We start from the raw sequence: 23,719 nt of genomic DNA on the forward strand, positions 1-23,719 counted from the left end.
TATTTGCTCCTTGGAGATTCCCCTACCTTCCTGGGCTGTTTGAGGTAAACCGACGCGGTCTCATCAGTCTCATTAGTACCTGACGGAGCGAAAATAAGCCTCACATAAACGTCTTTGTCACAAATGTCTGAAACATGCAGCGGCAGCGGAGCGCGCGAAGCTAAAGCTTGGAAAGGTTACGGAGGCTGAAGTACAACCCCGGGAAGAACTTATCGTCTCGATGGCTGTGAAAAGTTAACGCACAGACGACTGAAAAACAGGAATAATTCCCCTTCAACCGACCTGAGGTAAGAATAACCGATTCGTGAGTGGACTTCGCGAAGTACACCGCTGTCTGGCAGCGTCGATACCGTCGACCAAATGACTGAATAAGAGTGTCTTTGTTTACAAGGTCCCCGGCGTCCTCGGCTCCCGCTGTCTCAATGGGATTGTTGAGAGTTTTCATCTGGCAGCACTGTATAGCTAATGTTAGTGTTAGTGACAGGGCTCACGGGCTTACAGTTTGTCCACAAATAGATTGATTATGTGACAGTGCCTCGTATTCAACCGTGGTTTCACATAACGACTGTGGAGGTTGGTTTTTATTCCCGTCGCCTCACTGCACAGGACAGGATGATATAATAACAACATGGACATTTTCCCCTCTCCCTGTCTGTTTAGGGGAGCTGGGCATGTCAGAGGGCAAGGTCAGGTAGATGAACTTGTGTCGAGAGATACTAGAGACACACTGACTTGCTCATGGACACTTCAGCAGGGTGGATGATATATGACCTGAGGCCTGAGCTTAGCTTACCCAGGTGAAGGTTTGGCTGTGGAATCAAAATGAAAATACAACGCAGACTATAAGTCTTTACATTATTTGGTTGAGAGTGAACTTGTGAAGTGTGGTCTAATCTTTCTGCTTTGAGCGTGTCCACTGAGGGAGAAAAAAAAGGTTTGTGACAGTCAGGACATTTTGGGTGGTGTAGAAATGACAACTTACAATGTAGCGTGAAATCAGCTCACATCCTCCCTTTCCCTTCTCCCCCCTCCATGTCTCTGGAGAATAGAAAGGAAATCCAATCTCTCCCCCCCCCCTCTCTCTCTGGCACTGACTGTGTCAGCTGCTGTATCTCTGGGTGCTGACTTGCAGAGGGGACAGGTGGTCCTTGGACAGGTGCACCCTTAACAAAGGGGCTGCAGTCCTCTGACTTCTTGTCTGGTTGATGTACAGTTTTATTTTTCCTAGTGTCTTGGTTTTAGTTTTTGTTGTCCCGTGCCTACAATCTGTGCAAGCTGCTTTAGTAATGCAGTTATTTCTATGTCCTGCGCTGTAATTATGAGTGCTGATACATACAAACACCCAAAGGCGACAGCACACAACCTGCCCTCGCTTTTGGTCATCGAATAGAGTTTTAACACAAGTAAGCTGTTTGTGCCTAACTTTCTGTATGACGCAGGCATTCTTCACAGCTCCAGGAATGCACTCTGGTTCTGGGGTTGGACTAACATATACATCAGCAACTGTGTTATGTATTTCAGGCTGTACTGTTCTCTGGAATTCAGTCATGTTTACCACACAAACCAGTTTCAGTCTCAGTACATTTAACAACAGTAACAGGAATGAATGACTGAAGAACACACCCTTGCAGATACTGTGAACCTGGTTGAACAGAGAACCAGACAAATGACTAACCTCACAGCCAGCCTGCTTGGTGTGTATTGGCAGTTCGTGGCTAATGTTTAACCCACTGCTTTCAATGCAACAAAGAATGTATAGGGAACAATGCGGCGTGAGTGTCTTTGCGGTGTGTCCAGACCTGGGCTTTATGCACCGGTTTTCTGGTGAAACACACTGAGAAACAGAGAGACAGAGACTGAAGGATCAGAAAAAGAGGTCAGCAAAGTGATATGAAGTGGAAGAGAGAGGAGAGGGAAAGTTTGAAGGCTTATCTCAGTAATGTGCAGGGACAGTTGAGCAATGATGAGTGTTGCAGTCACCATCATCTTCTATTTAACCCTTCACTGCCTCCTCTGGCATTGACCATTACAGCTAAGGTCTTTCTCAAGGAGACAAGAGGAGAGACATTCAGTCTCTTAGACAGTTGTGTAAGTGTGACATGTGATGTGTAAATTGTTTTTATTGCCAAGTGTTTTTTTCCCCAGAATGAACGTGTCTCCTCCTGCCCAGGCTGGATCTGACACCCATCACTAGTCATTACTGTGGGATCCTTAAGTTCCCATTAATGATCTCTACGCCTCTGACACTATTGAGGTTTATTTAAACCTCTTGAACGCAGCCTTCCAGTTTTTCCTCTGCTCGCCTGGCCAGTGCGCCTGCGCTCTGCTGACACTCCAGTAATCCGCTGTTAGGAGGAGATTGCATCCTCGTCCACTGCGCTCATGCTACCAGCGAGGGAGAATTAAAGCCCGTGGACACATTTTCATAACGGGAGAATAAGAACATACAAATGGGACCATGAGGTGCCCCGAATGGAAACATTAAATACAGGCATTCTGGGAAGGAGCAGTTTTACACTATGAGAGGGCGACAGCGGGACTGGAGCGAGGATGTTTCCTAACATGAGACAACAAGGCTCAGCATCTACAGCCCCCAAACGCTGGGAATCAGAGATGAACGCAGGCTGGGATGGACCCGGCAGAAGATGGTGAAATTTGCGATTGAGTGCTCCTTCCTGGACGAGACCTCCTCGGCTATTTTAACGCCTGCATGTCGCCTCCTGCACGATACTCTCCCCTGGCCTCTGTGCCGCTGTGTGGAGACGGACACAGACCATCTTTTTTTTTTTTTTTTTTAATTAAAAGTAAGGCTTTGTAGCGCTGTTAAGATAGGTTGAATCGAAAGCCCACATGCGCTGCTTTTATCAGTGATTCATTACCACGCAACGTTCACTGAATCTCCAAACCTAAACTATAGATTTAAACCCACGTGATCTCTGCGTTGTTTGCCTCCGGGGTTTGACAAGCTATCGATACTGGTCCAAATGCATGCAAATGTGCTTTCCCTTCCTTGACAGCTTTCCCTGGAACGATACTTGTTCCCTTCAGCTGCTTCGCCTGTAGAGACTTGCTCTGACAGTCCAGGATAAATCCCAGCGCAAGTTGATGAACTAGACTGACCGGCCTCGGCGGTGGGATCAGACAGATATTAAGCTGCCTCTCTCAGACAGCGGAAACTAGGATCATCTCCCGTCCTTGCGTTGGCAGAGCACCGCAGCCCGAAACGGAACATTCCTCTCGGGTATATTGTCGGATATCACACACAACTTGCCGCCGAGCTGTAAACATTTTCACTCTATGGCAACTGTTGTTAACTCTGTACGAAGGACAGGTTAAAATGCTGAAGATCATGTGAGTCTTTTTTTCTCATGTTGGAAACCCAGAAAAAGTCTGCAAATACCAGAAGTGGTCTAATTTGTGAGAATCCCCCCCCCCCCCAAGGGTTTTCAAACATGACGTTTAATCCAGTGGGGTGTTTTACTGGTAAACTTCCACAGCAGCTGTTAGTCAGACTGGATGTCTGAAAGATGAGACTTGGATATTAGCATACTTGCAGTTTTGCCAACACCCTTCCCTGGAAAATGCAATGCATTGATTTGCTCCAGTGCCGGCATTGTAAATAACTCCGTGGACATATTTTGTATGGCTTTTATCCCCCGCGAGATCCATGTCATTGCTGATCACTATCAGCTGTCGTTACGGACTATGATGTTAGTGAGGTGTTCTGGATGTCTTTATGTTTTTTTTTTCCTTTTTTTCCCACTTCTTGAACCTTACATTTTCCAGAGGTGTGCTGTTTGGCTGCTAAGATGCTGAAAAACAGTGAACACATTTACTTTTGTACACTGTGGTTTGATTTTCTGAGCGTGTGCAATGTAAAGAGGAACCAGGCATGAGACTGCACAGACTGGGGAGATGTGTCGCAAGGAACGCAGGAGGAATTATGAGTGGCACTATGGAAGACCTGGTGCAGAGTGCTACGAGCTTAAAGTCTACAAGAGAGAGAATTACGAGCCTTTGCTGTGAGAAAATTGTATTTTCTCCTCTCTGAGACTAACTGCTGAATTGGAATCAGTGCTCCATGAATCAAATTACTATTTGAATTGAGAACTTCTCCCCCGTGCACTGTGGGATATCCACCCTGTTCGTCATACTCTGCCACCTGCGAGTTCCGCTCATTTTTTGAGTGCGCTTATCTTCGATCCCCTGTTGCTGTGGCTTTTATTTGTTTTCAGTCTAGCTCCCTCAGAGAAATTTCTTCCTATTTGAAGCAGAAAGTTGTCAACAGGACGTTTACAGCAAATACAAACGCATGATAAGGGTTGCTGTTGTGGTCCAAACAACCCCTTCAGTCTCTTCCAAATCAGTATATCTTTGTGTGTCTCACTGAATACTGTCAACTTTTGTGCTCTTGGGGGGAAAAACAAAACAAACAGAGCCCTGCCCCCCACCCCCCATCAGAGTGCATTCAAGGACTCATTTCCTATCGCTGTGGTGATGGGGAGCTCAGCCTCGTCTCTCACTGCAGAGACAGAGTCAGACCATGGCTTCCGCAGCACCCCGTACCCGTCGTCACCTCCTGTGGGTTGGCTCAGGAACAGCCACAGCAGCCCGGTGTGGGGCACCACCTTCATCACACGTCAGCAGCAGCACCCACTGCCTCACCGAGAGCGCAGGTAAGAGCCAAAACTGTCTACCCAGCCGGGTGCCAACACATTTCTCAGTTGAGTGCACTTGGGACACAGAGCGGCAGCAGTTGGCCTGGCTCAGACACTTGTTGGGGAAGTCACAGGAGGGATCAGGGATGAGACGTGGGGTTGTATTACACGGGAATGCTGTCATTTAAAGCTGAGTGTAAGCGAACAAAGTGGCATTATCGAGGCTCTTGTGCTGATGTTATCTTTGGCTTCAGTACTTGAGTGATGTGCACTTTGCATCGTAAACCGACACTATTCTTTTAGTGTTGTTAATTTAAGAAACTTACTATTTTCTCTTTCACATGCTTTTAGAAATGCTTACTGAGGATTCAATAACCTCACAGTGATGGATCAAATCCCCTGTTTCATCAAAGCTTATCTAATCAAAGCCTGCATTTTGATGTTTTCCTATGATGCACCCAAAATCTGACTAAGCCGGATTTGTAAACCAAAATCCCACCCTATTGGTTCGTCCTAGCACAGCTGTGCAGTATGTGCTACACTTTATGGAGTGCTGAGTGGATTGCCTGGGCAGTTGGATTGACCTGACCTCTATGAGCCCAATGAAAAACCAGCCCACGGGTAACTGGAAGACGAGTTTTGCTGTCATGCTTTTATCAGGCTTTCAGACGAGCTTTGATTCAGCTTTGTTAATTTCTGAAATTACTAACAGAGTAAAGTGTATCTAGCTTACTGTGGCTAGTACCCTGGTATTTTTCATCTATTGTCCACGCACAGTAAAAAGTTACTGTGAACACACCTATTAGAAGTTTCTTTAAGAACAAACGTATTATTGAGCTTGCAGCAGATGTGTAATTGAGCGAGTGCTACGTCTAGCAAAATAAACTATTTGCAGAAGAGACGTGCTATTCATATAGACTGTTTTGTCCATATTGACGATATTGTACTTACAATACTACTGTGCAGCAATCCACTGTTCCAGTCCTCGCCTTTTGTCAACAGTGAAGGGCCTACCAGCAGTGTGTAAGAGGCTCTGTTTGAATGCACAGCTCATCCAGCAGTTATGACTGACTTTCCTCCAAAAGATGATCTTCTCAACCGCCCTCACAGAAACTTGTTTAGAAGTGTTTCCAGTTTTCCTTCAGCTTTTTGGGTCATGTCTCCCGGAACAAGAACAGGCAGTTGATATCGACCGCCTGTAGTGTATTGAAGTTGTTGCTGAGTCACTCAGGGCATCATGGTCCGGTTGTTAGTTATTGATTTTCAGAGAGCCCGATCACATTTCCCCACAATGGATGTCATTATTTATTCAGCATCAGACTCCAGTTGGGCTTTCATCTTTCTTGATTCCTGCCCGCCGCTGTCAATGCTTTCCTTGCAGTTGCTCTACATTTAACAGTTAAGGCTGTCATGGCTTCCACTGCTTACTCTTCTAAGAGTTCTAAAATAGACGGAGCTGCTTTCAGCCCATGCTTAAACAGTGTTCCATCAGCTGTAGCTCCATGCATGAATGAAGCTGGAACTATAGGTCATGCTGTCAGTGTAGTTTTGCATCATACAGCAAACTTGCTTTTTTATTCAACAGACTCTTCTATTGCATCCGTGCATCTCTGTAGCAACAACCCTCTCCCTCCATCACCAGTCAGACTACACCCTCACTCAGCGGGGCACATGTAGAAATGCACAGATATATAGTACACACCATTTCAGTCGACTGCTGGAAGGCAGTGAGGGACACACACACACACACACACTTTCTCTGACAATAGATGTTTTAGAAACACTGTGCAATAGCACTTGGAACATGCCCTCTTATCTACCCCCACTCCCTTTCTCTCTCACACAAACTCACTTACAGTCTTATGCACATATACACACTGCTGTGTGAGCCTAACAAATTTAGGCAAGCTTTGCTGAGCTGTGACAGAGCATGAAATAAAGAAACAACAGAACACTATGAGCCCAGCTTAACCTCAGCCGTTCTCATACAGTTTGTTGTCTAATTTATTGTCCTATAAAACATATTCTTTTCTTGTTTTTCCTAGCCTGGAAGCTGCACAAACAGTCTTGTCCTTGGGTAATTTCAATTTGTCTCCATCCAGCAGTGTCCCATTGACTTTGGGAAGTGTTTGTGTGCACTGAATCAGTATCTCAACTGTGAAGGTTCACTCGAGACAACAACCCACTTAGCAGACATGAGACGTGCAGCTGTAGTTATATATGCCTCAATTTTTCCTTAACTTTGCAATCTCAATCTTTTCTCCATTTTAATAGCAGCATAATGCAGTTGTGTCACAATATTATTATTGTAAGTTAACAATGTGGCTGCACTTAATTTTATCTTATCTTTATGGTGCTAGTGTGGTGCGTTTTACATGGCCTTTGGAGTCCTGAGCCCTTAAAGTGAGTGCCTGTTCTCTCCTGAGTCAATCCCAGTGTCTCTACTGCCCCAGCATGATGGATGATGGTGTTTATCGCAGCTTCGTTCCACTGGCTCTCCTCCCTTTAATTGGATTAAAACGGGTCCACTTGGATTCGACCAGCATGGTCACTGGCTGTGTTTATGTCTGAATTATTTCAGCGCCTCCTCCCTTGCTTATTGCCTGTCTGATGAAGACAGAGCCACGTCAGGACACTCCCCAAGCCTCCAGAATAGATTTGGCACTCAGGCTTTGTCTCACAGTGTGGCTTTCTTTGGAAACCAGAGCATTGATGCGGCAAGAAAAAAAAAACAAAAAAAACTAGCCTATTGGCACTGCAAGTGACATGATTCTAGATTCCCTCGCTCTTGTTGCCATGGAAATCTGTAGCATATGCTCAGTAACCTAATTCATTGGGCCCTAGATAAGACCACACATGGTAACCTGGCAATCTCACACAGAGAAAGAAACCTGTGCTGGCAAATTAAACCTCGGGAGGAATACCATATAACCTGCTGATTATTTATGTCAGTGTTTAGTGATGCCTGTGAGCTAGAGAAACCTCATGGCAAGTGTTTTTTTTGCTGGTCTGCCTTGGTAACAGGAAGTAAAACTCTACTTTGTGCTACCTGTCTGAGAAGTTCCCCCCCTCTGGCTGAAGGCAGCGCTGTGTCAGCAGTACTCCTGCCCTCCAGGTTCGGTTGCCTGCAGGAACTCCAGTTTAGCACAACGGCTTTGCCTCTGCCATTTGTTCCCCTCCTTTATCCCGATTCTGGAGCTTCCTGCTGGCTTCCTGCTTGCTCTTGCTTTGCTCTGGGCTACTGATGTCTACTGAAACCCAGTCAGACAGTTTCCTCTGTTTAAAGATTCAAATGTCTAAAGCTGTCTCCACTGTTGACAGATTCACTCGTCAAAAATGAGCACTGGTCGTGAAATATTCACTGAGGGCACAGATAGAGGTCAGAAGCTACTGTTATTCTCTCTGTTTCTTTTCCCCTTTCCTGACCAATATTTGCATTCTTAACTTCGGTTACTTATTCAGGAGAATAGATTGTTAGTTCACATCTTATTTTGCTGATAGCTCTCGGTTGGGAGGTCTTGATCATGTGGTGTGTGATCATCCGGATCAGGCTTACGGAATAACAACAACAGCAATGAACTATTCAACTTTCCATCATAAATAGGATAACCAGACTCAGATATTCTCAAGTGTGGCATTATCCTGACACATAACATTGACACCCTTGTTTCTGCAGTATCACACCCTTCTTGTTAGAGACAAGAGAGGAGTATTTATTCAGTTTTTTAAATTGCTCCGAGTGTATTTCCTCGCAGGTGCTTATTAGAGGAATGTTCTGGCTTAAGGGCACTTCTTCTTAGGACCCTTTGTCTGTTAGGAATCTTTGTGCTGCAGCCAACACCATACCATTTTATAAACCTATTTTGTCTTCATATTCAGCAGAAAAAAGTTTCTATTCTCATTAAAATGTGTCTTAATGTCACTTCATTAAGACTTGCCCAATTATCTTGTTGTGTTGTCCCATTTGACTAAAGCTTCACTGTCACCAATCCCTTGTATCGAATCACCGAGTCTAAGCATGTCACAGTAGAAACGCTTTATCTGCGGCTAAAGTCTGGGCTCTAGATACTCGCGTAAGATAAGTAGCAGGCAGCTCCGTGTTTGTCATAACAAATGAATTCTGGAGAAGTGTCTGGGTAGAATGATGAGTCATATTCATTCCACAACATATTACCTGACAGGTAGAAAGGAGGCTCTTACAGTTAATCCTCGAGTCTTTGACCCTGACTCATCAGCTCCTCTGAAAGACAGGGAGAAATGCTTGCAGGGGGAAATTACTTTTAAGTGAAAAAGTTTTTTCTGATCTTGCAAGAAAAAATCCCACAACGCAGTGATAAACAAACCTTTTTACTAGTAAAACTGCTGCAAACAGACTGAATTCATTAATAAAGGGGTAAAATAAATTCTCATAATTTGGTACGGAATTTGTGAAAGTGCTGATCTGATCCCTGTTGCTGACGTTTTCTGGGTGTGTTCAGATGCAGCAGAATGTTTCAACATTCATTATCCTTTTTTTTTTTTTTTTTTTTAACAGGTTGTCTGATCCAAGGGCACATTTGCCTTTGATAAGTCTCATTTCTTCATAACAAGCTCTGCACTGTTAAACAAGACCACCACTCAGCTGGAATCATTGTTCTGTCTGCCAGCGATGTTTGTGTGGATGAAGTGAAAAAAGAAAAGCACAAGCAGCAATGGCAGTGCTCCGAAAAACCATGGGTAGCGTCCTTGCAGCTGGTAGTTATGAAAAAAACACTCCCTGCATCCCTGTCACTGCTTGGGTTACAGCTATTAAACAGGTTCATCATCAAGTGCAAAAGACACTTTTCTAACATAAACATTTTATAAGCTACAGCATGCACGTCTCCAGTCCTCTTCCTGTGTTCGCGTGAAGCTATGCCTGTAAATATTTATTAAGGGAGTGACTCATTTTATTCGAGTGTGAGGCTACATCTGGAGCCTGTCTCGCAAAGGGAGTTACACACAGTCAGGCTAACCAGAGTTATTCAGCCCCCATGCAGCTTATTTAGTAATCACCGATAACTGCTGTTGCAAAGCTGGTTATCAAGAAGTTCAAATAACCCAGGACAATGCTTAATAGAAGGAGGAGGAAGCCAGTCATGGAAACCCTGTATGACTCTCGCTGTACACTGAATGACTGGCTATGTGCTACATAGTATCTGTCAAGAGCTGAATGAGTCCTTTTGTGTTTTAGCTTAGCTGATGTCAGGATTCATTCATTAGACAACAAAGAGTTTGAATTGTTGATGAAGAATTAATAGTATGACATTTTTATCTTAAGTACTTTCGGTGTTCTTTATTAATTATGTCTTTAGTTTTTTGATTAGAATTGAGAAAGTCTACACACAGTGTAATCTGAGGATAATACAGCAAAATTGCCATGTTTAATCCTCAAGGAAAAGGATTGTCATCATTAACAGCCATGGTTACTGCTATCAAACAGTTTCATGGTGATGGCATATTTTTGTGTTGAATGTATAAAGCAGATACGCTCTGCCTCCAATGGCCAAGGAAGGTACCACGCTTTCCCCTCAGGCCCTGGGCTCAGGGCCAACCTTGGAAAGGCAGTGCTAATGACTGTCGCACAAAGGCCAAATGTCTCACAGTGAGGCAGGGAGAAGCTGGCGAGACTCGGCTCACTTGATCTCGCAACAGAGTTCAGCATGGGGAATGAATCCAAGTAGCCAGCCATAGGTGGCCTGCACACGATCAACAGTGCTTTTGTAGACTTTCTCTAGCCTTAGCCTTCCTTTAAACCTTACTGACCCATCTTACATCCGGGATTTTATACATTCTGTATCTTTCTACTCTTGTTTCTCATGGGTACCTTTTTTCTCTAAAGCTTAAAGACCTCCTTGCTGACATGTCAGTCGTGGAAGTTAATGTAAGCCCCCCCTCTACCATGATGTTACCGGTTTGCTCATTTTCACTGAGAGTTGTAGAGCTCTCACTCCCTGTAATAGTCTGCTGAAGTGCCCTATGATTGTCTTACACCCAGTGAAGCATTGAGAAATTGGCCAGGGGTCATTGATGCTCTTACTTGAGTGAATTTAGACTAGGAGCAGGTACTTTATGGGCAGCAGGCTGCATTGAGGACCTCATTGCAAAAAGATGGGTTCTCTCTCTCTCTCTCTCTCTCTCTCTCTCTCTCTCTCTCTCTCTCTCTCTCTCTCTCTCATCCTCTCCACTGTAAGCTGTTGGCTACTAGCCCAGGTCTGCGACACTGAGGAACTGAGGAGCTGAAGTGGGCACTTTTAGAGCAGCTCCACTGAACACAGGGCCAAGGACAAAAGGTGTGTGCATGTACACTCTTGTGACTGAGTGGAGCATGTACATGGAAAGCATCCTTTTTAAGTAGGGTCCAAGGATCACAGGTTTTAGTGGTTCATCATCTGCTGCAGGCATGTACTGTACATACAAAGGCGTCCACATAATATACATGCTTTTAATTAATGGCGAGAATTATGGTTGTAGTTGTTTATCATGTGTGACTTACATTTGAAAGGTAGGATCCTTACAACAGATAATAATGAGATAATTATGCTAGATTGTAAAAAATTCCACGAGAGCCTTATCACTTTGATGAAATGCTCCTACCTCTGAGCTGCTGCGGACAGAAACAAAATGAATTTGCGATCCCTGTGCTCTGTCAAGAACCAAATCAATTGCTTTGACAAAGTCTCCATATGGCTGACACCATGACTTTGCTCTCTCTCTGGAGATGAAAGAGGCCTGACAGTTATGAAAATGGCCACAGGGAAGAACCTGTCATCAAACATGAGGTGTTGACACTTGTTGTTGTTGTTGTTGTCATCAGAAAGGCAGGACTTTGGAGAGCATAGCGCGGCGTGAACGTGTGCCATCAGTGTTAGCATGGGGCTGCCACTTAATTCAACTACATTAAACTGTACTGCAGAGGGGATGGGGGATGTGTTGTAGTCTGAGGACATAGCACTGGTTGTGCTGTGGATGGATGGAATATTTTCAGAGCAAACGAAAGAATCATCTAAGGCAACCAAATGTCTTACACCATGACTGATTGACATTCCTTCTGTGTTAATGTTTACAGTCAAGAAGACTTAATATTGCATAGCTACTAGGAGGACTTGGCAGATAGTGCTGTGGGATGAAAGTCTAAACAAAACAAAGAGCTAAGTACTGATTTCTCAGTGTTTGTGTGTATTCACAAAGGTTGTGTTTTCATAGTTGTGTGCATTATTATCCCTGGAAGGCTGAGTTTCCTCCTCACTCAGTGGATGTTGGAGTGCTGACTTCAGCCCAGGAGAATTAACACAGTGCTAATGGCTCCTGACATAAAGCACTGGGACTACCTCCATACTGTTGCGGCCCTGGGGCTGAGGGCATGCACAATCTAAGGCACAAATGTAGTTGGACAACAGAACAAGCAACTATGCTATGTCTACAGATAAATATAGCTACATGCCGGCATACACACAAGCACACACCCAGCGGCAAGGACCCACACACACACAAAGACATCCAAAGAGACACATTAGTATCCCTCCCTGCTGTCATTCTCCTCCCTACCTTAGGGAGGAGAGTTGACGAGAGGAGAGGACAGTGCGCTGGGAGCGAGAGGTTGTCTGTAAGAGGTTCCCCTGGGTTCTGAGGATTCGCCCGGTTTGAAAGGGTTTAATGGAGTTGAACTAAGGGCAATTAGCTGGCCAAGACACATGGCGCTGCGGTGGTGAAGAGCAGGACCTAGGCCGGCCAACCAGCAGCCACCCTGAAACAACAAAGGAGCATCCGAATATGTCTTTCATAGAGAAATGGACTGTTTCTACAGGGAGTATAGACGTTTTACAAACAGCCACGAACCAAGGCTTTGTCAAAGCAGCCTCAGCTTTCAGCGTAATTCTCAGATCAAAATATAATCAGGAGGGATAAATGTGACCGGATCCACATGTCTGCGGTCATTTTGTGGGCAACGTGTTTGCCACTGGGATCGTTGTGAAGAGCATCGCAGTATTCTAGCTCTTAGCACGTTACCCTCCACTGTCGTGCAATTCCCACATTACCCTCTCTGTGCTGGTGTTCACACATGAGCAACTTGAGTGACAGTGACATTTATGGGCTTGTCCAGACAGCCACCACGTCCGTCCCTCGGGGCCGTCCCTCTCCAAACCTCCCTTGCTCTCTGGAGGTATCCAACAGTGCTGCCCACCCCCCGACCAAAAGACCCTACTATACCCACTATCAATAAGTCAGATTGACTGAACAGCAGGCACACAGAATGAATTATACATATAAGCCAATCCACAGTAACAGACTGCTTTAGGTTATTATGAGTAGGCGGTGGAAATCTACTGAGTAGCTGGATAGATAGATGAATTACTCCCTATGCTTCAGAATCAAAACTAAAATTGATTGGTTCTCCTCTCCTCACATTTCCCTCTGCGCTGTTTACATAGTTGAAGTCCTGTTAAAGATGTTGATAGTAGTTGTTGCTTTAAATCCAGGAGTATGAATGATTTTTCTCCAAAATATGCCAAAGTCACAAGTGCTGCCGGAATACATTTGGAAAATTCATTTGGGTATGGACTTGACATGACCTTAAGTTGCCCCTGTCTGCCCTGCATAATTAGCATCCACAGAGTAAAGGGGGAGGGAAGTGCTAATATGAAGTGGTAGAGATCCCATGTGTTTTTTCCATTCTAATAAGTGTCAGTCAGCTGGATGTTTTCCTTAGTATTCTGAGGCAATAGCAGCCTCCTCTTCCTCTCTTCTCCTCTCCTCTGGCTCCTCCTCTCTATGTGCTGTCTTTCTGGCTCTAATCATGTGGCCATTGTGTATGGATTTACTGCCCTCAAGCCCCCGAGAGGGAGATTTGATTTTTCCCCTGCACTAGCTAATCTTTCCCTCTCACTCTCCATTTTTTTTTTCTAATTCTGTCCTCCTGTCCTCTTCTTGCCGTCTCAAATATTTTCACTGTCCTCTCTTCCTGTTAGATAATCACCCTTAGTTGACTGAAAGCATGTATTCATTCTCTGGCTTTTTCATAATTTCTTCTTTCTGACTTTCTGACCCTGTCTTGCTTCTGTCTTTTCCTTTCCTCCTACTTCCCTCCACTTACGTTCATTTCTCAGAATACTTGCTAAGTACTTACAGTTATACGTATTCCTGACTCATTTGGTTGTTGAAATTGTTTTGACTCATTGTTTTTTTTTCCAGCCACTCTCACTCTCCTGGCTCCATGGCAGCAGCAGTGCGAGGCAGCGAGTGGTCATGTGGACGCTGCACCTTCTTAAATGCCGGCGCAGCACCTCGCTGTTCCATCTGTGAGGCACCACGCCAAAAACCTGACCTTAACCAGATCCTGCGGCTAAGCAGCACTGAGGAGCATCGCTGGGCCTGTCCCCGCTGTACACTCAACAACCCCCAGGGATCTGGAGCCTGCTCCGTCTGTGGCTTCGGACCATCCCCTGCCACTCACACACCCCCTACAACCACCATAGCTGCCACTGCCAACGGACTCCCGCCCGCTCCAGTTGAACCTCCAACACCTACCGTCACCCCCACAGTTCTACTTGAGCCCCATGGACAGCATCCAGCTAAGGACGAAGTGCTGCGACGGTCTGAGAGCAATGGAGAGGTGGTCAGCCTAGAGGGGCAGCACTCCGGCTGGGCTTGTCCTCGCTGCACGCTTCACAACACACCCGTGGCTCTGTCATGCTCAGCATGTGGTGGGCCCAGGAAACTGTCTTTGCCTAAAATCCCCCCTGAGGCGCTGGTGGTGCCTGAGGTGCGCACACCTGTGCTGGGGTTTCCAGTTCACACAGCAGGAACTGCCCCACTACTCATAGACCTAACGGATGACTCTCCGCCAGCCCCTCCATGTGACCCTCAAGAACCTCCCCATGTCTCCTCGCAATCCCTTTCGTCCCCTTTTACTGCTTTCTCCTCCTCCCTCCAAAATAACCCTGTGCCCCGAAGCAGAAGAGAGGTGCCCCCTCCAGGGCGCCCACCAAACCCAGGCACCAACACTCCCAGCCCCACTTCCCCTTCGGCAGCCATTGTGCCACCCCAGCCAGGCCCACAGCGACCAGCCAAGCCAAAACATGCCCAGCCCCAAGAACCTTCATACCCCAGCAAGCGCCTCAGTATCTTGGAGGAAGAAGACTCTCAGCACCATCCACTAGCCCCCCACCTCCCTGTTGCTTCCTCAGTCACCCCCACCTGGAAGTGCCCTAGCTGCTCATTGCCCAACCCAGGTAACTCATCTAAGTGCGAAGCCTGCCGATCATCACGGGCAGGTGCTGACCTCATTGACCTAGTAGGCTGTGAGACGGTACGATTTACCCCGGCAAGCCCCTCGAGCCCAGATTTTAGCACCTGGGCCTGCTCCAAGTGTACGCTGCGCAACCCTACTGGTGCACCCAAGTGCTCGGCCTGTGGTTCTTCCAAGCTGCATGGCTTTCAGGAGCAGCAGGCGCCACTGCCCCGCTGCTGTACACACTGTGGCCTCCCGTCAGGGCCTGGCACTGCATCATGCTCCTGTACACCTTCTTCTTCATCCTCCTCGGGTCATAAAACACGGAAACAGGCCCGGGGCTTCCCGTCATCCTCTTCTGCCATTGCTTCGAGTTCCTCTTCCTCCTCCACCTCATCTAGCCTTCAGGAGAAGGTAGGACAGTGGAGCTGCCCAGCATGTACGCTGCTCAATGACACCAAGGCCAAGAACTGTGCAGCATGCCACACACCCCAGCAGTACCTCACCCTTCGCAAGGTGGTTAAGCCTCTGAAGAGGAGGGAGAGCATGCATGTAGAGGCCCGTCGACGAAATGATGAGGGCGAGGCCAAGGAGCTTTGGGAGAACATAGTCAGCTTCTGCAGAGAGGTAAGGGAAGATTTAGTTGTAGCTGGGAAATGCAAGAAAACACTTTAATGAGGCACAGTCACTGTGTGTCAGTAGTAAATTATAAGGGGCCTGGGGCTTTCAATGGTGAAATCTTTTATGTCTCTCAGATTTTTATCACGTCATAAGTGATTTTTCTCTCGTATTTAATTTGCATCGTCTAGAAAAGTAGCAAGTTTCCGTCTACAGACATTTGTAAGATTATCAATAAGTTAATCATGTGTAGCCAATTTTTCCTTTACCTTTACATTTTATTGAGTTTTCTTTGGCTTCTCTGAGGAGTCAAAATCTGCTTATTTCAGTGTGTAATGCGTTGCAGGGGTGCACATTGCCTTCCAGTGTGCAGTTCCCTCATTGTAATTCCTCTTTTTGTTATGGCTCTGGCATTGTTCCCACTCCCTCAGTCTCTCTAATTTCAGAGAAATGCTAATAGGCTTTGTCATTGCCTCTGTTTGCACTTGCTTCGTTAGCAGAGTTTTAAACGACCAGCGGGTGAACGTTCGCCACCTAAATGAGCTGCAGATACAGTGTGTGTCCGTTTTATATCCAGAATACAACCTGCTCTCAGTCGCAGAGAAGTCACTTCACAAAATTCTGATTTCAGAATTTTAAAAGTATTTTGTCAGGACTGTAACTCTTGTATTGGGAGGGTGTAATGAGTCCAGTTTTACTGTTTGTTCTGATTAGACCGCTGTGATGTTCTGTTCTTGCTGACAGCCTAGTTTGAGTCTTGACTGTCTTTTTTCTGTCCTTAGTTGACACCAAACACAACTTAGAGTTCTTCTTTAGGGAGATATTAGTACTTATGAAATACATGTGACTGTATAATAGCAGAACTGTCCATGGGAGATAAAAACAATTTTCATCATTCTGAATGCAATTTCCCTTTAACGTTAACTTTCCTGCATCAACTTTGACCAGTTATTAAAGTATCATAACTGTTTCTTGTTAAACAGACAGCAAATTTTTTATCTATAGACAGCGGGAAACAGAACATTTTCATTAGATGAATAAATGTTAATCAGGAAGTGTTTATTCCTTTTGAAGGGACAAAAAACTAATTATGCTTTTGTAATTCTGCTAGTCTGTTGTCATAACAACCTAAAATAATGATGTATTTTACCTGCTTCAGCGCCTCTGAATTTAATGATCAAAGATCAAGAAGACTTGGAGATCAATTGTGTCATTCATGGGCCTCGATTGGTCTGATTCACAGTGTCACAGCTGTTTGGAGACACAGAGATGTATTCCCTAGCAACTATAGCTAAGATGTGACAACCTTTATGTTGCTTCTTTGTATCACACCACTTTATGTTCACTTCCTCTGCAATACTGAACCTTCTGATGAGCCTATATTAAGTTGTCATGGATATGCTACTCAGGAGGGTTCATTTGAGACCATTTAACATTTCTAACATCTATGCTAATGAGACAAGCCTGATTGGACTAATTAGACCTCAGATAAATATGGGCAGTGCAGAATCCAGAACTGATCAGATTCAGGTTATTATTTGGGTCGGCTTATATTCTCCGAATTTTTTGGGTATCTGGTGTGCTCCCACTTACTACAGCGGCATGGCACCTATCATGCCATGTTTACAATGGCATGAAGCGAGCTTTAGGATGCATTATTAATGGCTTCTTTGAAAGTCACAGGGCTCACTGCTGCGAGCGTGGGAGGCAAGTTGGCTCGGTAGGAAGGAAGATATTGGAGATTCCACATCCCCACCTTCCCTTCTTCTTTACCCAATTTAATATCGTCATTTAAGCTCGTCTTTCTTTTATCATCTTTCCTTTTCTCCCTACAAATATTTTAGGCCTCCCTCTCTCTAGCTCTGCCCCTCTGCGCTCTTCAAAGCACTTTCCTGTCTTCAACTCCTTTTTATCCCGTCTCCCTCCATCACATCTATCCCCACACGCTCATCCTGTTTTTTTTTTTTCCTCCTCTCCTCTAATATCTGAAAATATGCTTTCCCCTTGCCACCCTCCCCCACCCCCTCCACCCCCCATCCCACCCTCTCCACACGACTGCACTCAATCCTCCAGTGTAGCAGCAGTCAATGTGTGGCAGGCTGTGTGTGTGTGTGTGTGTGTGTGTGTGTGTGTGTGTGTGTGTTAAGGTGAACATGGGGCTGGCCTATTTTTAGTAGCAGAGCTGGAGAGAAGAGGAGCAGAAATGATCTGCTTCCCTATAGTGAATGTAATCACTAACAGCATCAACTGCTGCAGCTCGGTTTTAGGGGTCAGAGAGATGAAGCGGAGTAGGATTGGTAAGCAAGAGGTGCTACTCTTTCTAATCCATCTCTGTCACGGCATTAACACTTGGCAAGCACCAAAACACCAGTGGTGAGAATTTAATAATGATAAAAGGTTTCGGTTTGCCCTGTGATAAGGCGTGTGTGCAGTCAGACCACACAAATACAGTTAACGTTTCAGACTGCATGTTTTTTTTTTCTGGACTTGTTGTATTAGAGGGGATGGTCAGTGTACTGTATAAGTTACTGGAGAGTTTGCCCTGATAATAGCAATCAATATAGAGTAAAACTATGGTCTGACAAATAATCTCTCCTCACCTGAGTGGAGTGTGTTTCCTATGCCCCCTTGCTTTTCTTCTCTCCTTGATTGGTTTGGAGAGTGAGAGGTATGTGTGTGAACGTTTGATGCCAGTGCCCGAGAGCGTGTCTGCTTACTCACTGAGCCAAACGAGTAAATGCTACTAACAGCCATCAGCGCTGCTTGTGAACTGTAAAACCCAGCATGGCTGGAACTGGTGCCTCTGTTCTCTCTCCATGTCACCCTCTGGGGGAGCAACAAAAAGATGCTACATTGCAACGGATTGACTTTGATTTGTTTTATTTTTGTTCTTACACCGCTCTTTATGCTACTTGTTGCTTGAATATTTGCCACACTTGGGATTTTGTGTGTGGAGGGGGCGGGGGGGTTTGGTTTGCATGTTGGATTGTAAATTCTGACTGCCTGCAGTGACAGGTTTTCACAGCCCGTGACAGTACCAGGCTGTTCTGAGACACTTTTGTTTTGGGTTTAATAAGTGTGGCACTGTGAAATCCAGCTCTATAGTTCCTTGTCACCACATTTTCGGAGATCAGTAGGTTGTCTGTAACATGTAGATATCTAACTACAAGCATTCTATCCTTAAAAAAAGGCCTGACAGTTCTGTGTAGTCTGGGAGATGGCGGGAAGGCAGCAAGTTTTCTCAGCTCAGCACTGAATTGGCTGATCGCAGTCTAGTTTGCATGCTGGCACGTGCCCAGAGATAGAATCAGAGACAGGAGCAGCAGGTTCACTAGATGAGGCCAGTCAGCTAGACTTATGCTGGCAGACGTAACAACACTGAAACCTGAACAACAGAAAAATGTTTTTGTGTGTGCTTGTCATTCATACTGCTTACACTATTCAAGATACGTGATAGTTTCCACTAGGGTACTGTGCGCTCCAAATGTGAATAGACCGATTGCAGGATGTGCAGTACCGTCTTTTCTTATGCGCAGACTGCAGCAGACCGTTCTGCAAATGGCAGAATTTCACAGCATATACTTACTTACTATACGCTAACATCATCAGGCCCTCTTGGTTTATTCATCAACTGATATTCCCTTCAACGGTTGAGTGTGAAAATTTGCTTTTACCTGCCAAACAGTAAAATAATTCTCAAATAATGAATTCATTCTTTAACTGCATGCATGTGAAAGTTTGCAGATGCACAATAAGTAAATAAATAGCATAAATGGTATGATTGAACTTAAATGGCCATCTCAGCTAAATTTAGAGCAATAAGTGGAATAAACAGTCAATTCATGACTTGTTTAAATCATTGACAGACCAGATTAAGCCAATAAAATAATTAATAAAATAGTTTGGATGTCAGAGGCTTGGTGGCAAGCGTCTTGGCGTACTAACTTCTTATTGTAGCTAACATGTATCTATCCATTAAAACTAACAGGCTTTTCTTAGCTTCCCAAATGATTATGTTAGTGTAATATTTTAGATTAGATTCCAGAATAACTATTTCTGTGCTTGTTAAGACACAGGCTGACATCTTCTGTATAAACACCTGCAGCTAGTAGCTGGAGCTGAGCTCTGCCAGGTGCAATTTGGACTTAATGAGGCTGACTCTTTAACCCTTGGTCACTGCTCACAGTTTTGTCCCTCTCTAGTCTTGTTTATTTACAGGCTGTTGCATTAGCTTGAAGTTCAGTCTCTGTATGTGTCTAGGGCCAAAGCTTTCCCCTCCACCTCTGTGTTAAATCCACAACAGCCCGTAAGCCCATACAATAAAAGCCAGCACAAAGGTCATACATAAGCCAGTGAAGTACAGAATCGGTAAGCTACACGGAGGGCTCGGATGGTCGGGGTGGTGAGGCAGCATTGAAGTGATTCTGTCTGGTAGCTAATGCTGCATCGAGGCTACAGAATTGGATTGTGGGGGATGGCGACTAATCAATTCGCTTCACTGTGAGCCTCCAGTAGGGTGCCCACATTACATCCCCTGCCTGCCTCGCAACACGACTGGCCGGGCCCACTTCTGACACCACAAATAGGAAACCAGATAGGGTTGCGTGTGTGTCTGTTGGCCCTCTCGGGTTTTGTACAGCAGAGTTTTAGATGAGCAGATAGTGTGACAGATTGGGTGTCTTGATCCGTTAATGTATCCATGTACTCCAGGTCCTGTGTACAGTACAGAGGCAGCTACATTTCAGAGTGTTTAAATCCAGTGTGTCATTTTAAATGCTCGGTGCTTTGCGGGGAATATTTCGGAAAGTTTTTAAATGTTTGAAAAGTGATATATGTGTTTGTATTTGTGCTGGTCCATGGTGCCATATTTTATCTCTTGCTGTGCACATGTGTGATGCCACGCTATCCGTGGAAGTCATTCCTCCTGACACATGACTAAATGTGGATAGCAGCAGTTTGTCCTTGTTACTCCAAGAATCCAGGGCCTGTGTGGTGGCCTGTAGTATCCTGTATTAATCATCATCCATCTGCAAAATATGTCATCAGAAATGCAGGGTAGAATTTAACTGTTAGTCCTCAAAGCTCCAAGTGTCCTTCAGGCTTCCATTAGCTGTTTGAAAAGCTTCATTTTTAAGTACTCTCACCAACTCCTTTGGGCTTGATTTAAAATGGATTTTCAAGTTTTTAGATTAGATGCTTTCTCCTATCATTTAATAGTGTCTTACTGTTTTTTAATCTATTTTAAATGGAAGTCATATTTGAACAGGTTCAATAGTCTCACCCCTTTGTCTCCCTATCACTTTTCCTCTCCACCCTCTGCTGTCTCCCTCTTGTCTCTGTTCAGAACGCTGTGAACTTTGTGGATGACAGTTTCCCCCCGGGACCTCGCTCCGTGGGCTTCCCCGAGGGCGACAGCGTCCAGCAGCGGATCAAAAAGTGGCTCCGCCCCCACGAGATCAACTGCAGCAACTTCAAAGACCGAGGCGTCAAGTGGTCTGTCTTCCGCACGCCGCGACCATCTGACATCCTGCAAGGCTTGCTCGGGAACTGCTGGTGAGCTATCATAACCGAGACAAGGACACACAGGGCTTTCATCAGTCCAGATAACTTGGAACAATCTAGAGGCAGACCATTCATTTACAAAAAGGCTTGACAGGGAAGAGGTTGCCCTGATTAATGCTTTGACCCAGGACATACAAGAATAGCTAAAGATCCCCAAAGTAAAAGTACATTTTTCATTTCGTTCGGTCTCTGAAAGTGCAGAGTAATATAAAACAGACAACAGATAACATTTCATGTCTGTGTAGTTTTTGAGTCTGCTTTAGATGAATACTTCAGCCCAAAGCTAGCAGAGAGTAGAGATGGAGACAGTGACGGAGAGGCAGTGAAACAGTAAGTAAAGAGCGAGAAACTGAAAAATTGGGAGGCAGAAAAAAAAAGAAAGACGGCAAGCATTAAATGAAAGAGGGAGCAGGGTGTAGTTGGACGGATGCACAGATACACCTGACAGGGAGATTATTCACGGGAATGTGAGTCTGGACACATGCTTTATCTCTCTGCCCTTGTTCCGTGTGTCCTTTGGGGTGTGTGTATATATATATATATATATGTGTGTTGCCATCCACCATCTTCCTACACACACACACACACACACACACACACACACACGCAACAAAGAACAGTCACTCACAAAGTTGTCCCAATACAACTTTTCACTTCATCACCAGCACACACAGCTTATCAAAAATAACCCTCCCCAGAGCCGAATCCTCTCACTCGCAACAGGATGTAACCCTAATTCATCTCTCTCACTCTCTCACTCTCTCGCTCTGATACACAGACACACACAAACATACACTTACTTGTCCTAATAAACCAGCAAACAATCCCACTCCCTTCAGCCAGCCAATGACGGCAGAAGAAAGTAGTGCCAGGCACCCTTGTCCTTGAGTACGGCTGCAATACAAGCTGACATCAGAGTCACATTATGACATGGCTAATTGGATTTTCATCTGATTTTTTGTAGCCGATTGGTTTTTCATCAGTGGCTGAATGGGCTGATCGGCCTCGCTCAGCTGCCACTTGAACAGATGGAATATAGCTTTAATAATACACATTTCCAACCCAGCGCAAACAAGTTTCAGTCTTTAAACGATTGCTGCACCAACAAATATTGGTGGGTGAACTGATATCGCTTTTATCTGTACGTACAGTGACAGTAATGCTAGAGGCAAAAGTATCTAGTCAGTTCGGTTAGTTTTAGTTGACATTAATAAGGGGGTCAGTGTACCGTACAGCGGTGAGTCAACGGCATACAAAGACATGTATTTTTAGCTTGTTGTCCCAAAACTTCTACAGTTTGTAGCTGTTTCATCAGTATTGTGTGAGCTCTTTCTATATTTTCAGATGAACTACTGTGCACTTTAAAATATATTCCTTTTAAGTTGGATCCCCTGTGTCCCCAGCCACATTTCTCTTGTGTGAGGAATTAGCATTTTCTGATGTATCCAGATTTTTGATTAACTAATTCCTCTTGCAAACTAATTAGGGGAGGCGAGCCAGTTTGTCTTTGCTGCAGGGTGAATTAACAGTAATGGGGAGGTAACTAGAAGGCATAGATGCTTGACTCATCAAATGTGATTGATTTTCAATGAGGGCAAATTATGTACAGATAAAAAATGTTTCATAACTGCTCAGAGTACCCTGCGGAAAAAGGATGTTTTAATTCCACACTCAAAGCTCATGGCTGCTTGTCAGTTTGTTTCAGTCTGATCTTTTTCTCTGATTGTGTTTAGCAGTTGACATTTATGTTTCCTGTCTGTCTTTCTGACTAAAGTGGGAATCCATTCAGCCATCCACCTGTCCGTCACAATCAGCTGATCATTTATGTCTCTGTATCTCCATTTGTTTTACGGTGTAATTCAGATTGTCTTTACGCCTTGTTTCAGTCACATCCTCTCGTTCAGCCATCTGTCCATCCTGATCAGAGGCTTCATTTTCCAATTCATTGAGTTTTATTCCTCCACAGGTTCCTGAGCGCGCTGGCGGTGCTGGCGGAGCGTCCGGAGCTGGTGGAGAGGGTGATGATCACCAGGACCATCTGCCCCGAGGGGGCCTACCAGGTTCGGTTATGTAAAGACGGGACGTGGACAACGGTACTGGTAGACGACATGCTGCCCTGCGACGACTATGGCTACCTCCTGTTCTCCCAGGTCAGGAAGGGAGGGAGGGAAGGGAGGGAGGCATCTAGGGCAGCAAGTAATTAATGAATAAAAAAAATGGGGGAAAACAGAGGTGACTGAATGTCAAAGAGGTTGTACTGACAAAACAACCAATCGAGAGAATTATGATGGAATAATACTGTATTCTGCTCATATAATGTTTGTCCTCTTCCAGGTCAAAGAAGGTTAGAGAAGAGCTAGATAGAGATTTTGATCTCTCTTCCATCATGAGTCTGACATGGTTAAAGAAGGGCAATGCTAAATTGGGGGAGTATTCCTTTAAAGGCAGCAGAAAGGAGAAGCAAGGACATACAGTATATTGGAGATTTACATACTACTAAGAACTCACTCACATACTACTTGTCAGTAAGCAGGGCATCCATAAGTTGGTTTGTGCTCGTTCAGAGTAGTCACCTTCACCTCGTTGATGGAGTTGCAACCTAACATTAATGTGAGATCAACTTCTTAATATA

General features: G+C 45.0%; 1 protein-coding gene across 2 annotated transcripts in view; it reads left to right on the forward strand.

Annotated features, from left to right (window-relative positions):
- capn15 (calpain 15) overlaps window positions 1-23,719 on the forward strand; it is a 37,579-nt gene continuing 13,860 nt past the window's right edge. Inside the window, exons 1-4 of one of the 2 annotated variants that reach the window (XM_051417596.1) lie at window positions 1-287; window positions 13,869-15,534; window positions 20,870-21,078; window positions 23,054-23,237. In XM_051417596.1, the coding sequence (XP_051273556.1) occupies window positions 13,891-15,534; window positions 20,870-21,078; window positions 23,054-23,237 (2,037 nt within the window). In that variant the 5' untranslated portion in view covers window positions 1-287; window positions 13,869-13,890. Of the gene's footprint in view, window positions 288-2,180; window positions 4,677-13,868; window positions 15,535-20,869; window positions 21,079-23,053; window positions 23,238-23,719 lie in introns of those variants that run through there. The other variant, XM_051417595.1, reaches the window with a different exon arrangement.

Source organism: Dicentrarchus labrax, unplaced genomic scaffold, assembly GCF_905237075.1.
Source record: "Dicentrarchus labrax unplaced genomic scaffold, dlabrax2021, whole genome shotgun sequence".
Taxonomy (NCBI): Eukaryota; Metazoa; Chordata; class Actinopteri; family Moronidae; genus Dicentrarchus; species Dicentrarchus labrax.